Here is a 12,638-nt window from a genome sequence, read left to right as displayed (position 1 = left end):
AGATATTTGGGGATACATTAGCAATAGATGCATAAAAAAACAAAGTAAATGAAAAATAAGTTAATTACTAACTCCAAATAAGATATAAAATTCTACAAGGAATGTAATGTCTACTATAATTCAATTGTAAATATTACAATTATAATAATGCAAACACTGAATTTTGATCTAATAAGAAATTGTGATAAAATCAGATTCTGGGATTTTCTTCAAAATAGTGTGAGATGACAGGGAGAGTACGTGGAGTATGGATAGGGCATGACCAGTTATAGTTTAATGGTTGTTGAGGTTGGGTACCGGATATATGAGGGTTCGTTATACAATATCCCTTCTGTGGGTAGTTGAAAATTCTGTGTAATAAAATGCTTTGAAAAAAAAAAAAAAAGAATTTGTTTATCTTTCTAAATGATATGGGGCTTCCCCAGTGGCTCAGTGGGTAAACAATCCACTTGCAATGCAGGAGACACAGGAGGCTCCAGTTTGATCCCTGGGTAGAGAAGATCCCCTGGAGGAGGGCATGGCAACCCACTCCAGTGTTTTTGCCTGAAGAATCCCATGGACAGAGGAGCCTGGCAAGCTACAGTTCACAAGGTTGCAAAGAGTCAGACAAGACTGAAGTGACTTAGCATGCACACATGCTAATCAATATGGTTCTGAAGTTGACCTTTTGGGAATGCAAGATTTACTTCAAAACCTTGGGTACTCTGTGGTTGTTAAAGAGAATCTCACAGCTCTAGAAATGGACCAGGAAAGTGCAACAATCTTCCTTCTCTCCTAAGCAGTTTTGAACATCTTCCTTAACAGGTGTAAGTACAAAATACATGTTATATAATTCATATTTGCTCCATAATTGATCCCCTGAATTTTAGCCTCCTTCTGTGCAGTCTCAGAGGAAATACTTAGAGCCACACTCTATAGTATTTCACTAAACATGTTGGATCTTCTAAAGTTCTCAGTCTGCAAGTCATCTATTACTTGGTGCTCTGGGCCCTGAAATGTATTGATATCTACAGAATGAGTTTTTGAGACTTTCATACTTTCAATACCTTGTGTATAAAAGTAAAATCAAGTGTGCAGAGCAACAATAACAACAACAACGAAAACCTGCACACACACATATAGACATAAAGAAAAAATTGTGATTCTCGTCCTCCCAAAAGTATCCCAGATGGCTTTAGACAAACCTTTTTAAAGCTAACATTCTCCTATTACATGATGAAGGAATTTGTTGTATTTCTAAATTTTTGTCAAAATTCTCTCTTTCTCTGCCTCTGTCTCCTTTTTCTTGCTCTCTTTTCTTTTTTTCTTTTTTAATGAAAACATACAGGAACTCCAATTTGTAAAACAGATGAAAGCAAAGTTCTATTTGAGACACATCATCTCCCTTGCCCCTCATTTACTCCATCTCCCAACATCTTCCTAACTGTAAAGTTCTATTGAAAACTATTGAGCTAGATACTATGTAAAATCTCTACTAACTTTAGTATTTTACACATTTTCTATTTGTCAGAATATAATTTCACTTACAATTCAATTCAGTCTACGTCACCTTATTCTTTAGTGCCTGTTCCTTTTTATGAACATCATCTAGTATTTTAGTGTAAACTATAAAAGAAGAGTACATCAATAGTAATTCTGGAGTCTATTTCAGGAAACAGATACAGCACTAAGGGAATTTGCTGCTCAGCAAGAACACCAATCCTCAGATAGCATATTCCTGGTATTTATGTCACATGGAGTCCTGAATGAAATTTGTGGGACAAAGCACACGGAAAAAGAGCCAGATATTCTTCATGATTGGAGAAGGAAATGGCAACCCTCTCCAGTACTCTTGCCTGGAAAATCCCATGGACAGAGGAGCCTGTTAGTCTGCAGTCCATGGGGTCGCTGAGAGTCGGACATGACTGAGCGACTTCCCTTTCAATTTTCACTTTTGTGCATTGGAGAAGGAAATGGCAACTCACTCTAGTGTTTTTGCCTGGAGAATCCCAGGGACGGGGAGTCTGGTGGGCTGCCGTCTATGGGGTCGCACAGAGTCGGACACAACTGAAGTGACTTGGCAGCAGAAGCATTCTTCATGATAATACCATCCTCCAAATTTTCAACAGCAATCACTACCAGACTCTAAAAGACAAACCCAAGGTCCTCATCATGCAGGCCTGCCGAGGCAATGAGTCTGAGTTCGGGAACCTTGGGGAGTGGTTGTGTAGGTTTTTCTGTTAGTCTGGTGTCTAGCCTTCATTTCCCCAAGGATGGGAAGAGAAAAACATTTCAGTACAACTCTTGGGTCCAGTCCAGGAAGAAACTCTATTAAGCCCGTACCATTTTTTTCTTTCTTTTTTTTTTAGAGAAGTGATAAGTAACCTAGAATAATGAGGAATATTCCAATCATTTCGGACTTGGTTATCAACCTGGTCAATCTAAACTTAAGTGACCTATGTATTGTTCCCAGTTAGTGAGGCAGATTTTCCATTCTCCAGTGGCTCAGTGGTAAAGAATCCACCTACCAATGCAGGAGACACAGGAGACAGTGGGTTTGGGAAGATCCCTCGGTTGAGAAGATCACCTAGAGGAGGAAAGGAGGATATAACAACCCACTCCAGTATTCTTGCCTGGAGAATTCCGTGACAGAGAAGCCTGTTGGTCTACAGTCCATGAAGGTGCAAAGAGTTGGACACGGCTGAGCAACTAAACAACAACAACAAGATATTTGCATTTTTAGTAAATGCCATGTTAAAATATATTTTAGCAAAAGTATAACCACAAAAGCAATTTTCTGTGTGTTTGTGTGTGTTAATATTAATATGACATCTTTTACAAGATATGGATGTCTCTTTCAGAAGGTGCTGGGTGTTTGGGTGACTGACACAGGAAAAGACTCTGAATATAAGTATGACCAGTTCTTGCAATATTCCATCTGGGATGCTGCTATTAAAGAAAGGTGTGTGTCAAAGGACTTCATTGCTTTCAAATCTTTGCCTCCATGTAAATATATAGGCAACCTATTAGTTTCTGGATCTTGGGCTTGGTTAGATAATATCTTATCACTTAGAACATTTATTTCCTAAATAATGAGTTAGTTAGGTGGAGAAGATTTTTAAATATTGAGATTTTCATAATAAGAAACCTGTAAATATTGATACTGGGGGAAATTTAGAAAATATATAGGACTAGGGTGAGGATGCAGATTTAAAATAGTCTCAAACAGACTGTGTGAAAAATAAGGGGTTATTTTTAGATATAGCAATAACACAGAATTGTATCATCTCAGATTTGGTCCACCTGATGATCTACTAACAACTAAATGAGCCAACCAGTAAAACTGCAGGGCTTACTCAACACACGCTAATAACCTTTCGGTCTGTTATTTGAATTTAGTCTTAGGTTAATAGTTACGTGCCTGACTTCATGAGCATGTAACCAGGGACCAAAAACCCTTCTTTGGCAGGAAAGTCATTGAAAAGCTAACTTATACAAGTTCTAAATGCTAAAATGTAGTAATTTCAAATTTTAATGTGCATGGAAATCATTGAAAATCTCATTAAAATGTAGATTCCTGATTTGGTATGTCTGGATCAGAGTCTGAGGTGCTTTATTTATTTATTTTAAGCTTAATGGTGATGCCAGAGCTGTTGGTTCATGGTGATATGTGAACAGGAAGGAATTAGAGGAACTTCTGAGTCTACTTGGGGAAATAGGAAGAAGACTATGCAGGAAACATCCACTCCACCACTGGAATAATTCTACTTCTTTTTGTTTTACATATTTGAATTTTAATAGTATTTTATATGAAAGAAGACCTCTGTGCTTTTAGCTAAAAAGCAAGCTTAAAAAGTATATACTGTCTGATACATACTCTGAGAGTGTTTAATTGAAGAAATAAGGTGTAATATGTGAAGAAATAAAGAGTAATATGTGAAATTTATGCATCAACATGTTTTACATATAACTATGTCCTGATACTGTATTAGGTGCAGACATGGTTACTGAACATCATAGAGTATATGGTTAGGCCAGAAAGGCAGATTTAATTGAGGGAAAATATCCATTATGTTTAACAGAAATAAATAATAATTGTCAACTGAGATGAGTACTTTAAAGGAGAACATTGTGCTCACATTTGGAAGTGGAAGGAGTGAACAATGATAAGAGCATGAAAAACAAAATCAAATGGATTCACTTATGTCATAGGATTTTAAAATGGAGGGGAGAGACTGTTAAGAACGTAAACCTTATACACATCCTCACCAGTTGAAACATGAACTTTTGAGCTGGACCAAACTACAAATATTCCAAATATTTGAGTAACTCTATGAGAATAACTGCTATTGCTCCAGCAAAGGACATTTGCTGAGTAGCATTAGCAAACAATCATGTTCAGCCAAAACTAGCTTTCTGCCTGCAACACCAATCAAAATTATTTGTAAGCAAATTATGTAGACACTCCCTTTTTTGTCTTTAAAAACTTCTGATTTTGATCCTTAGTGGGAAACTATTTGATTGTTGTTCAATTGCCAAGTCATGTCTGACTCTGTGACCCCCTTTGAAACATACCAGGCTTCCTTGTCTTTCACTTCCTCCCAGAGCTTGTTCAAATTCATGTTCATTGAGGCAGTGATGCCATCCAACCACCTCATCCTCTGTCATCCCTTTCTGCTCCTGCCCTCAATGTTTCCCAGCTTTGGGATCTTTTCCAATTAATTGGTTCTTCACATCACATGGCCAAAGTATGGAAGTTTCAGCTTCAGTATAATTCCTTCCAATGGATATTCAAGGTTGATTTGCTTTATTCATCTGGATTCATTCCTGAATTCATCTCCTTGTAGTCCAAGGGACTCTCAAGAGTCTTTCAGCACCACAATTTGAAAGTATCAATTCTTTGGCACTCAGTCTTCTTTACGGTCCAACTCTCACATCCATACTTGATTACTGGGGAGGGGGGGGGGCGGTGGAATGTAGCTTTGACTATATGGATCTTTGCAGTTTCTACTTTTTTTTTTTTTTAAATCATGATTATACAGTGGAGGTGACAAATAAATTCAAGGGATTAGATCTGGTAAGCAGAGTGCCTGAAGAACTAACTACAGAGACAGAGGTTTGTAACATTGTACAGGAATACCAAACCATCCCAAAGGCCCCGGAGTGGGGCGGGGGGGGGGGGGGGGGATGCAAAAAGGCAAAGTCTTAGGAGGCTTTACAAATAGCTGAGGAAAGAAGAGAGGTGAAAAGCAAGGGGCAAAGGGAAAGAAGCAACCAACTGAAAGCAGAGTTCCAGAGAACAGCAAGGACAGATAAGAAACCCTTCTTTAATGAGCAATGCAAAGAAGTAGATGGAAAAAATAGAATGTGAAAGACTAGAGATCTCCTCAAGAAAATTGAAGATGTCACTGGAACATTTCATTCAAGGATGAGCATGATAAAGGACAGAAACCATAAAGACCTAACAGAAACAGAAGAGATTAAGAAGAGGTGGCAAGAATACGCTAAAGAACTATACCAAATAATAATAATAACAGTAATAGCGATGTCTTAATGACTGGGATAACCATTATGGTTTGGACACTTACCTAGAGCCAGACATCCTGGAGTATGAAGTCACTTGGGCCTTAGGAAGCATTATTGCAAAGAAAGCTAGGTAGATGATGTAATCCCAATTAAAATCCTAAAAGATGCTGTTGCTGAAATGCTGCACTCAATATGTCAGCAAATTTGGAAAATTCAGCAGTGGCCACAGGTATAGAAAATGTCAGTTTTCATTCCAATCTCAAAGAAGGGCAATGCCAAAGAATGGTCAAACTAGCACAGAATTGTGCATATTTCACATGCTGGTAAGGATATGCTCAAAATTCTTCTAGCTAGGCTTCAGCAGTATGTGAATCAAGAACTTCCAGAGCTACAAGCTGAGTTTAGAAAGGGCAAAGGGACAGTATTTGGATTTCTACCCAAATCTTTGTACCCTGAATAGCACAATTTTGATCCCAAATAAATGCTTCTGCTTTATTTTTCCTCTTAACATTTTTAGATTGCCAAGGGTAAGAGAGGAATATTCCAGACAGGGGAAAAAAAAAAAAAAAAAGCCATTGTACAAGGACTTGAGAAAGAAATGAGGTTAAAAAGGAGAACAAGCAAGGTTAAAGCACAGAACCAGGTGCTAGTAATCAGAGGGAATTTGAAGAAGAACAAAAGAGTCACAAAATTTGAGGCCTTTTATGTTAGTGAAGAATTTGGTCTTTTATACTAATCTATTTTATTACTAATTTTCCTTTATATTTCTAATAATTTTACTTTATTTCATTGCTTGTGCTGAGTCATGTCTGATTCTTTGCAGTCCCATGGACTATAGCCCCCCAAGATATTCTGTCCATGGAATTTTCCAGGCAAGAATACTGGAGTGGGTGGCCACTTCCTACTCCAGATGATTTTCTTGACCCAGGGATCGAACCTGAATCTTTTGTGTCTCCTGCATTGGCAGGCTGAATCTTTACCACTAGTGACACCTGTGAAGTCCAGGAAGGATTTGATCTTTTATACTAACATATTTTATTACTAATTTTACTTTATACTATTACTAATTTCACTTTATACTGTTTCATTACTTAAGTGAACTTAAAGCAATGAAATGATAAGATTTTCTTGCTTTTTTTTTTCTTTTTAAAAGTTTTGCTAAAATATAGTTGATTTACAATGTTATGTTAGTTTCAAGTGAAGAGCAAAGTGATTCTTTCTTTAATTTTGTTTCATTGTAGGTTATTTCAAGAATTTGGTCATAGTTTCCTCTGCTATATAGCAGATCGTTGTTGGTTATCTACTCATATATAGTAGTATATATTTTAATCCCAAAGTTTAAGGTATTCCTTCTCCTTCCCCATTTAACCATAGCTTTGTTTTCTATGTCTATAAGTCTATTTCTGTTTTGTAAATAAGTTCAATTATATTCTTTTTTTAGGGTCCACATATCAAAATCATATTTGTCTTTGACTTACTTCACTTAGTATGATTATCTCTAGGTCCATTTATGTTGCTCCAAATGGCATTATCTCATTGTTTTTAATGGCTGAATAGTATTTCATTCTGTACACACACACACAGTAGATGTTCTTTATCCATTTATCTGTCAATGTATACTTACATAGCTTCCATGCCTTGGCTATTGTAAATAGTTCTGCTATGAACATTGGGGCAGATGTATCTTGTTGGATTATGTTTTCTTTGATCTATGCCTAGAAGCGATATTGCAGGATCATATGGAAACTCTTTTGAGATTTTAAAGGACTTCCATACTGTTTTCCATGGTGACTAAACCAATTTATATCCCCACCAATAGTGTAGGAGAGTTGTCATTTCTTCCACACCATCTCCAGCATTTATTATTTGTAGACTTGATGCTGACCATTCTGACTGGTTGAGGTGCTATCTAATTACAGTTTTGATTTGCATTTCTCTAATAATTAGCTATGCTGAGCATCTTCTCATGTGCCTTCTGGGCATCTGTATGTCTCTTTTAAAATGATCACTCTGAGAATTTTGTGAAGAATGAATTACAATACAATAAGAGTATATGTAGGGAGATAATTAAAATACTATTGTAGTACTACAAGCCATAGTTGATAAACATAATCTTGGGATGAGGTAAGTGGTTGGATCCAGGAAATAATTAGCATATAAAATTAACATGGCCTATTAGTTTAGTATGTCTGCTGCAAATGAAGTGATGATTGAAGTGACTCAAGTTTGCAAGTAGACAATTCTGGTATATTCATTTAAGTGAGAATCCTGAAAGAAATTTTGAGATGTCTCTGGCATATTTCAAGATGAAATGAAGAGTAGAGAGTTACACAACTATATATTTCAGAGGAGAGAACTGTGCTAGAATTTTGGGAAATGCTAGCCTAAGTATGATACTTAATATTCTAAAAAAATGGACAAGCTTATCTAGTAACAGAGAATATAATGAGGATAAATCCTAAAGCTAAAGTTTGAGAAAAAAAAAAAAACACCTCTAGAGTTCAATATCTGAGACAGAAATATTACTCAGCAAATTACATTCAGAAAGTATGGTCAGGGAACAAGAAAACTAGGAGCATATGTTGTCAGAGTTACAAAGAAATAATTTGTTGGAGTTATCAATATTTTCTGATGTAAATGGGAGACCAGGTAAAAGGTGAGGCCTGATAAATGGCCATTAGACTTCATTAACTGGAGGTCATGGATAACCTTAGGGAAAGTCATTTGGTAAAATTGGTGTGGGAAAGAGAAGGCAGATAGGAGTGAGCAGACTAAGAGGAAATAATGTTATCTAGAGATAAATTGGAGAAATTTAACTACAAATAAAGAAGGAGAAATAGGAAAGTAGTTGTAGGTATAGTGATAATAAAGACAATATTAGCTTTTTTATGATGGAAAATTGACCACATTGCAATCATAAAGAGAGGTAGCAATTCAAAATAATTCACTCAGTAAAACAGTAAGTACAAAAAATTATAGTGTAAAAATAGTGTGGATGAAGAGGAGGCTCAGAATCAAGGACTATCAAGATCTGTTTTGTTTTTTTTTTCTATTATACAATAAGTGCTTAAATGGTTTATGTTCTTTTCTACTACCTGCAATCCTAGAGCCCATAATGTTGATCCTGCCTAGTAAGAAAGTTAAGGGAAATTATAATTGAGGATCAATGATGATTTCTCTGGGCCTGTTATTGAAACATCTCAACACTATCCAGATTTGACCTCCCTCCTTTCTGTAAAGCACCAAAATCAAACTTTGTTCAAAAGCTATGACTCTTGAGAGTCTTGTACATTTATATGGTAGCTGAATCACCCATTATTTTAAAACCTTTGTTTTCAGATAATGTTTCTTGGAGATGTGACACAAATGTCCCTCTCTTTATTTGCCAACCTATCTATTACTTCAAAGAATATTCTTGGTGTCATCATCTGAAAGAGATTTTTTGAAAGGTAGGGATCTTCTTGTCTTTTTTTAATGTTATGCTTTATAAAACTGTGTAGAACTGTTTGCAAACCTTTTTCTCTGAACCCTGAAACTCTTAAGTTACCTTAGTGCTCCTTCCTATACTCCAAGTTTATTTAAGAGAAAGTTTTTGAAGCACACTACATTGAACAAGAGTGAGCGTCTCTGATTCTAATAACCTTGTTTATTCAAGGAATGTTTCTGAAAGTATAATTTTATTTGTGTCTGTACTATCTCCAAAAAAAAGCTAAAAATTTCTTCAATTTATACTATCTGACCACAGCCTTAATAAGAACTATATACTGTATACTCACTCACTCCTGAAAAGAAGTCTGGATTTTCCTTTTAGAAATTTTCCAAAAGATTTCTTTACTATTTTAGGTTCAACATTCATTTGATACTCCAAATGTACCGACCCAGATGCCTGTGATTGAAAAAGGATCCATGACATGATATTTCTACCTCTTCTCTGGGAGTTAAAATCATGCAAAGTGTCTCAGGTAAATGTATCCAAGAAGTGGATTTGGGTGCACCCTGATCAGAGTCTATACAAAAAGTCTGGATAGAATGGAGAACAATGACAGAGTGGTGCGGTCCAGTAGTCACTGAGACTCACCTTATCTGCCTTTTCTTACTGGCCTCTGGTTGTGAAACTGTGGTTTTATGCTACTTTGGCCATAGTATAATGACTGCACATGAAATGAAAAGTCCAATGGTAGCCCACTAGAAAACATTTCAGTCCTCATTTCTCTCAAGGATGTACTCAGTGAGAATAAAATACATAGTTCTGATCCAGGCACCTAACCAAATAATTGGACCTGCTGTATACAGCAGGTGTTTGGCTTTCTCAGTAAGAAGTTAGTTTTGCTGAGTCACGTCCCTTCTCTGTTTGTGATGAGGGTGGCCTGGATCATGGTATCAAATGTTACGGCTGGTTCTATGCTTAGGCAAAGAGGCCCTAGTGTAGATCTTCCTGGTTGGGAATGGCAGGTCCATAGGCCTTTTGTGAAGATACACCTCACAGTAGAGATAAGTTCTACTTATGTCTTATCTCCAAGAGCCCAATTACTCATGTTTTCTCTGTTATTTGTTTTTCCAGAAAAAAAAAAAAATTATAGTTTTTATGAATTTACTATTTAAAAAGGTCAACTTTTGATCAAGAATATTTTTGAATAAACTTCCCAAATGCCCACTCTCCAAGAACACCAGGGCAAAATCACTCCTGCATATTGTTGCTGATTTAATGTTTCATAAATTCTTGAATAATGTTTGTTTTTTCATTTTATCATAAAGATAAGGCATGCTCATTACAAAACAAATTTGAAGTATAGAAAAACAGCAGTTTTAATAAACAGATAATACTTGTTAACCATTTTAGTATTTCTAGTTGCAAGTCTAAACACTTTTGCAATTTTTCATTATCAAAGTCTATTACATGCATACATGAAACAATACTGATAATGACTGACAGAGGAATGAAGATAAATGTTCATTTTGATATTGCCACCAATTTAATAGATAAAGGTAGTCAATTTCTTTGGCACATTTTGTTATCATCTTAACACCTTAATTAGTTCAGTCTTTATGTGAATTATTAATTCATATTATTTTTCAATTTTGTTTCAAATTTTGTGTTTTTTTTTTCCTTATCAACTTGTGTAAATCATTCCTGTATAATAACTTATTAGACCATGGTCCTATGTGAGAAGATATTTCTTAGTTGTTTGGTATCGTATTTTGTGTACGATATTATGTGACATTGGAATTTTCAGTAATTAAATCCATTTATATGTTTTCTATATTTGCTTCTATTTTTAAATTAAATGCTGTACTGCTTCATTAATAATGTTTAGAATTGCTTTCAGATTTTTTTCTTTCATTAAATTATATGTTATTTGCTATGAATTGTTACATACTATAGCTAAGGATTGGAGAGGGCAATGGCACCCCACTCCAGTACTCTTGCCTGGAAAATCCCATGGATGGAGGAGCCTGGTAGGCTGCAGCCCATGGGGTCGCTAAGAGTCAGAGACGACTGAGAGACTTCACTTTCACTTTTCACTTTCATGCATTGGAGAAGGAAATGACAACCCACTCCAGTGTTATTGCCTGGAGAATCTCAGGGACAGGGGAGGCTGGTGGGCTGCCGTCTATGGGGTTGCACAGCGTTGGACATGACTAAAGTGACTCAGCAGCAGCAGCATATCTAAGGATATTATTGATACTTTTCAATGAATTACAAATTGCAAGGGAAATACTAGCTGATTCATCCTTCCTTTTCTTACTAATTAATATTAATTAGAAGGTGCTCTGAGCTATTCATTTTTGGAGACTATATAATAAAGATATTAGATTTTGATATTTAGATTAGGGAATCTTTGACTACAAGGGATTGGAATCCACTCAAATTAGCTTTAAAAAAAAAGTAGTCTTTTAAGTTTAAATAGGCCCCACTTGTTTATTTTTGTTTTTATTTCCATTATTCTGGATGTGGGTCACAGAGGATCTTGCTATTATTTAGGTTATACAGTGTTCTGCATATGTTTTCTGCTAATAGTTTTATAAGTTTCTGGTCTTACATTTAGGTCTTTAACCCATTTTGAGTTTATCTTTGTGTATGGTGTTAGGAAGTGCTCTAAATTTCATTCTTTTACTTGTAATTGTGCAGTTCTCCCAGCGCCACTTGTTGAAGAGACTATCTTTCCCCCATTGTATATTCTTGCCTCCTCCCATTGTAAAAGTGCAAGGGTTAATCTCTGGGCTTTCTATCTTGTTCCATTGGTCTATATTTCTGTTTTTGTGCCAGTATTAATTAAACTTAAAGCTTTAAAAGATAACCCTCAGAATGGGAGAAAACAATAGCAAATTAAACAACTGACAAAGGATTAATTTCCAAAATGTACAGGCAGCTCACACAACTCGATACCGTAAAATCAAACAACCCAATCAATAAGTGGAAAAAGACCTAAACAAGCATTTCTCCAAATAAGACATACAGATGGTTAATAAATACATGAAAAGATGCTCAATATTGATCATTATTAGAGAAATGCACATCAAAACTACAATAATATATCACCTCACACTGGTCAGAATGGCCATCATCAAAAAATCCACAAACAAGTATTGGAGAAGGTATGAAGAAAAGTGAACCCTTTTGCACTGCTGGTAGGAATGTAAATTGATATAGCTGCTAAGGAAGACAGTAAGGCAAGTCCTTAAAAAAACAAGCAAAAGACTAACAATAAAACTACCATATGATCAAGCAATACCACCACTTCTAGGCAAATACCCTGAGGAATCAAAATTGAAAAAGACACACCTATACCCCAATATTCATTGAAGCACTATTTATAATAGGACATGGAAGCAATCTAGATTTCCATTGACAGATGAATGGATAAAGAAGCTGTGGTACATATATGCAATGGAATACTACTCAGCCACAGAAAGGAACACATTTTGAATCCATTCTAATGAGGTGGATGAACCTAGAGCCTATTATACCCAGTGAAGTATATCAGAAAGAGAAAATATCTTGTGCATTAATGCATATATATGGAGTCTAGAAAGATGATACTGATGAATCTATTTGCAGGGCAGCAATGGAGATGCAGACATAGAGAAAAGACTTATGGGCATTAGTCAGGGGTAGGAAGGACAAGGTGAGA

General features: G+C 35.8%; 1 protein-coding gene across 1 annotated transcript; it reads left to right on the top strand.

Annotated features, from left to right (window-relative positions):
- The first annotated feature begins 258 nt into the window (after positions 1-258).
- LOC122449999 (inactive caspase-12-like) lies at positions 259-9,447 on the top strand. The gene is given in 7 exon segments (XM_043482139.1): positions 259-310; positions 627-752; positions 1,659-1,785; positions 2,070-2,174; positions 2,822-2,985; positions 8,845-8,954; positions 9,349-9,447. Coding segments are annotated over 7 exon segments (783 nt in total).
- The last annotated feature ends 3,191 nt before the right edge of the window (positions 9,448-12,638 follow it).

This window comes from Cervus canadensis, chromosome 11 (genome assembly GCF_019320065.1).
Source record: "Cervus canadensis isolate Bull #8, Minnesota chromosome 11, ASM1932006v1, whole genome shotgun sequence".
In the NCBI taxonomy this organism is placed as follows: Eukaryota; Metazoa; Chordata; class Mammalia; order Artiodactyla; family Cervidae; genus Cervus; species Cervus canadensis.
This window is presented reverse-complemented; position numbering and strand designations above follow the sequence as displayed.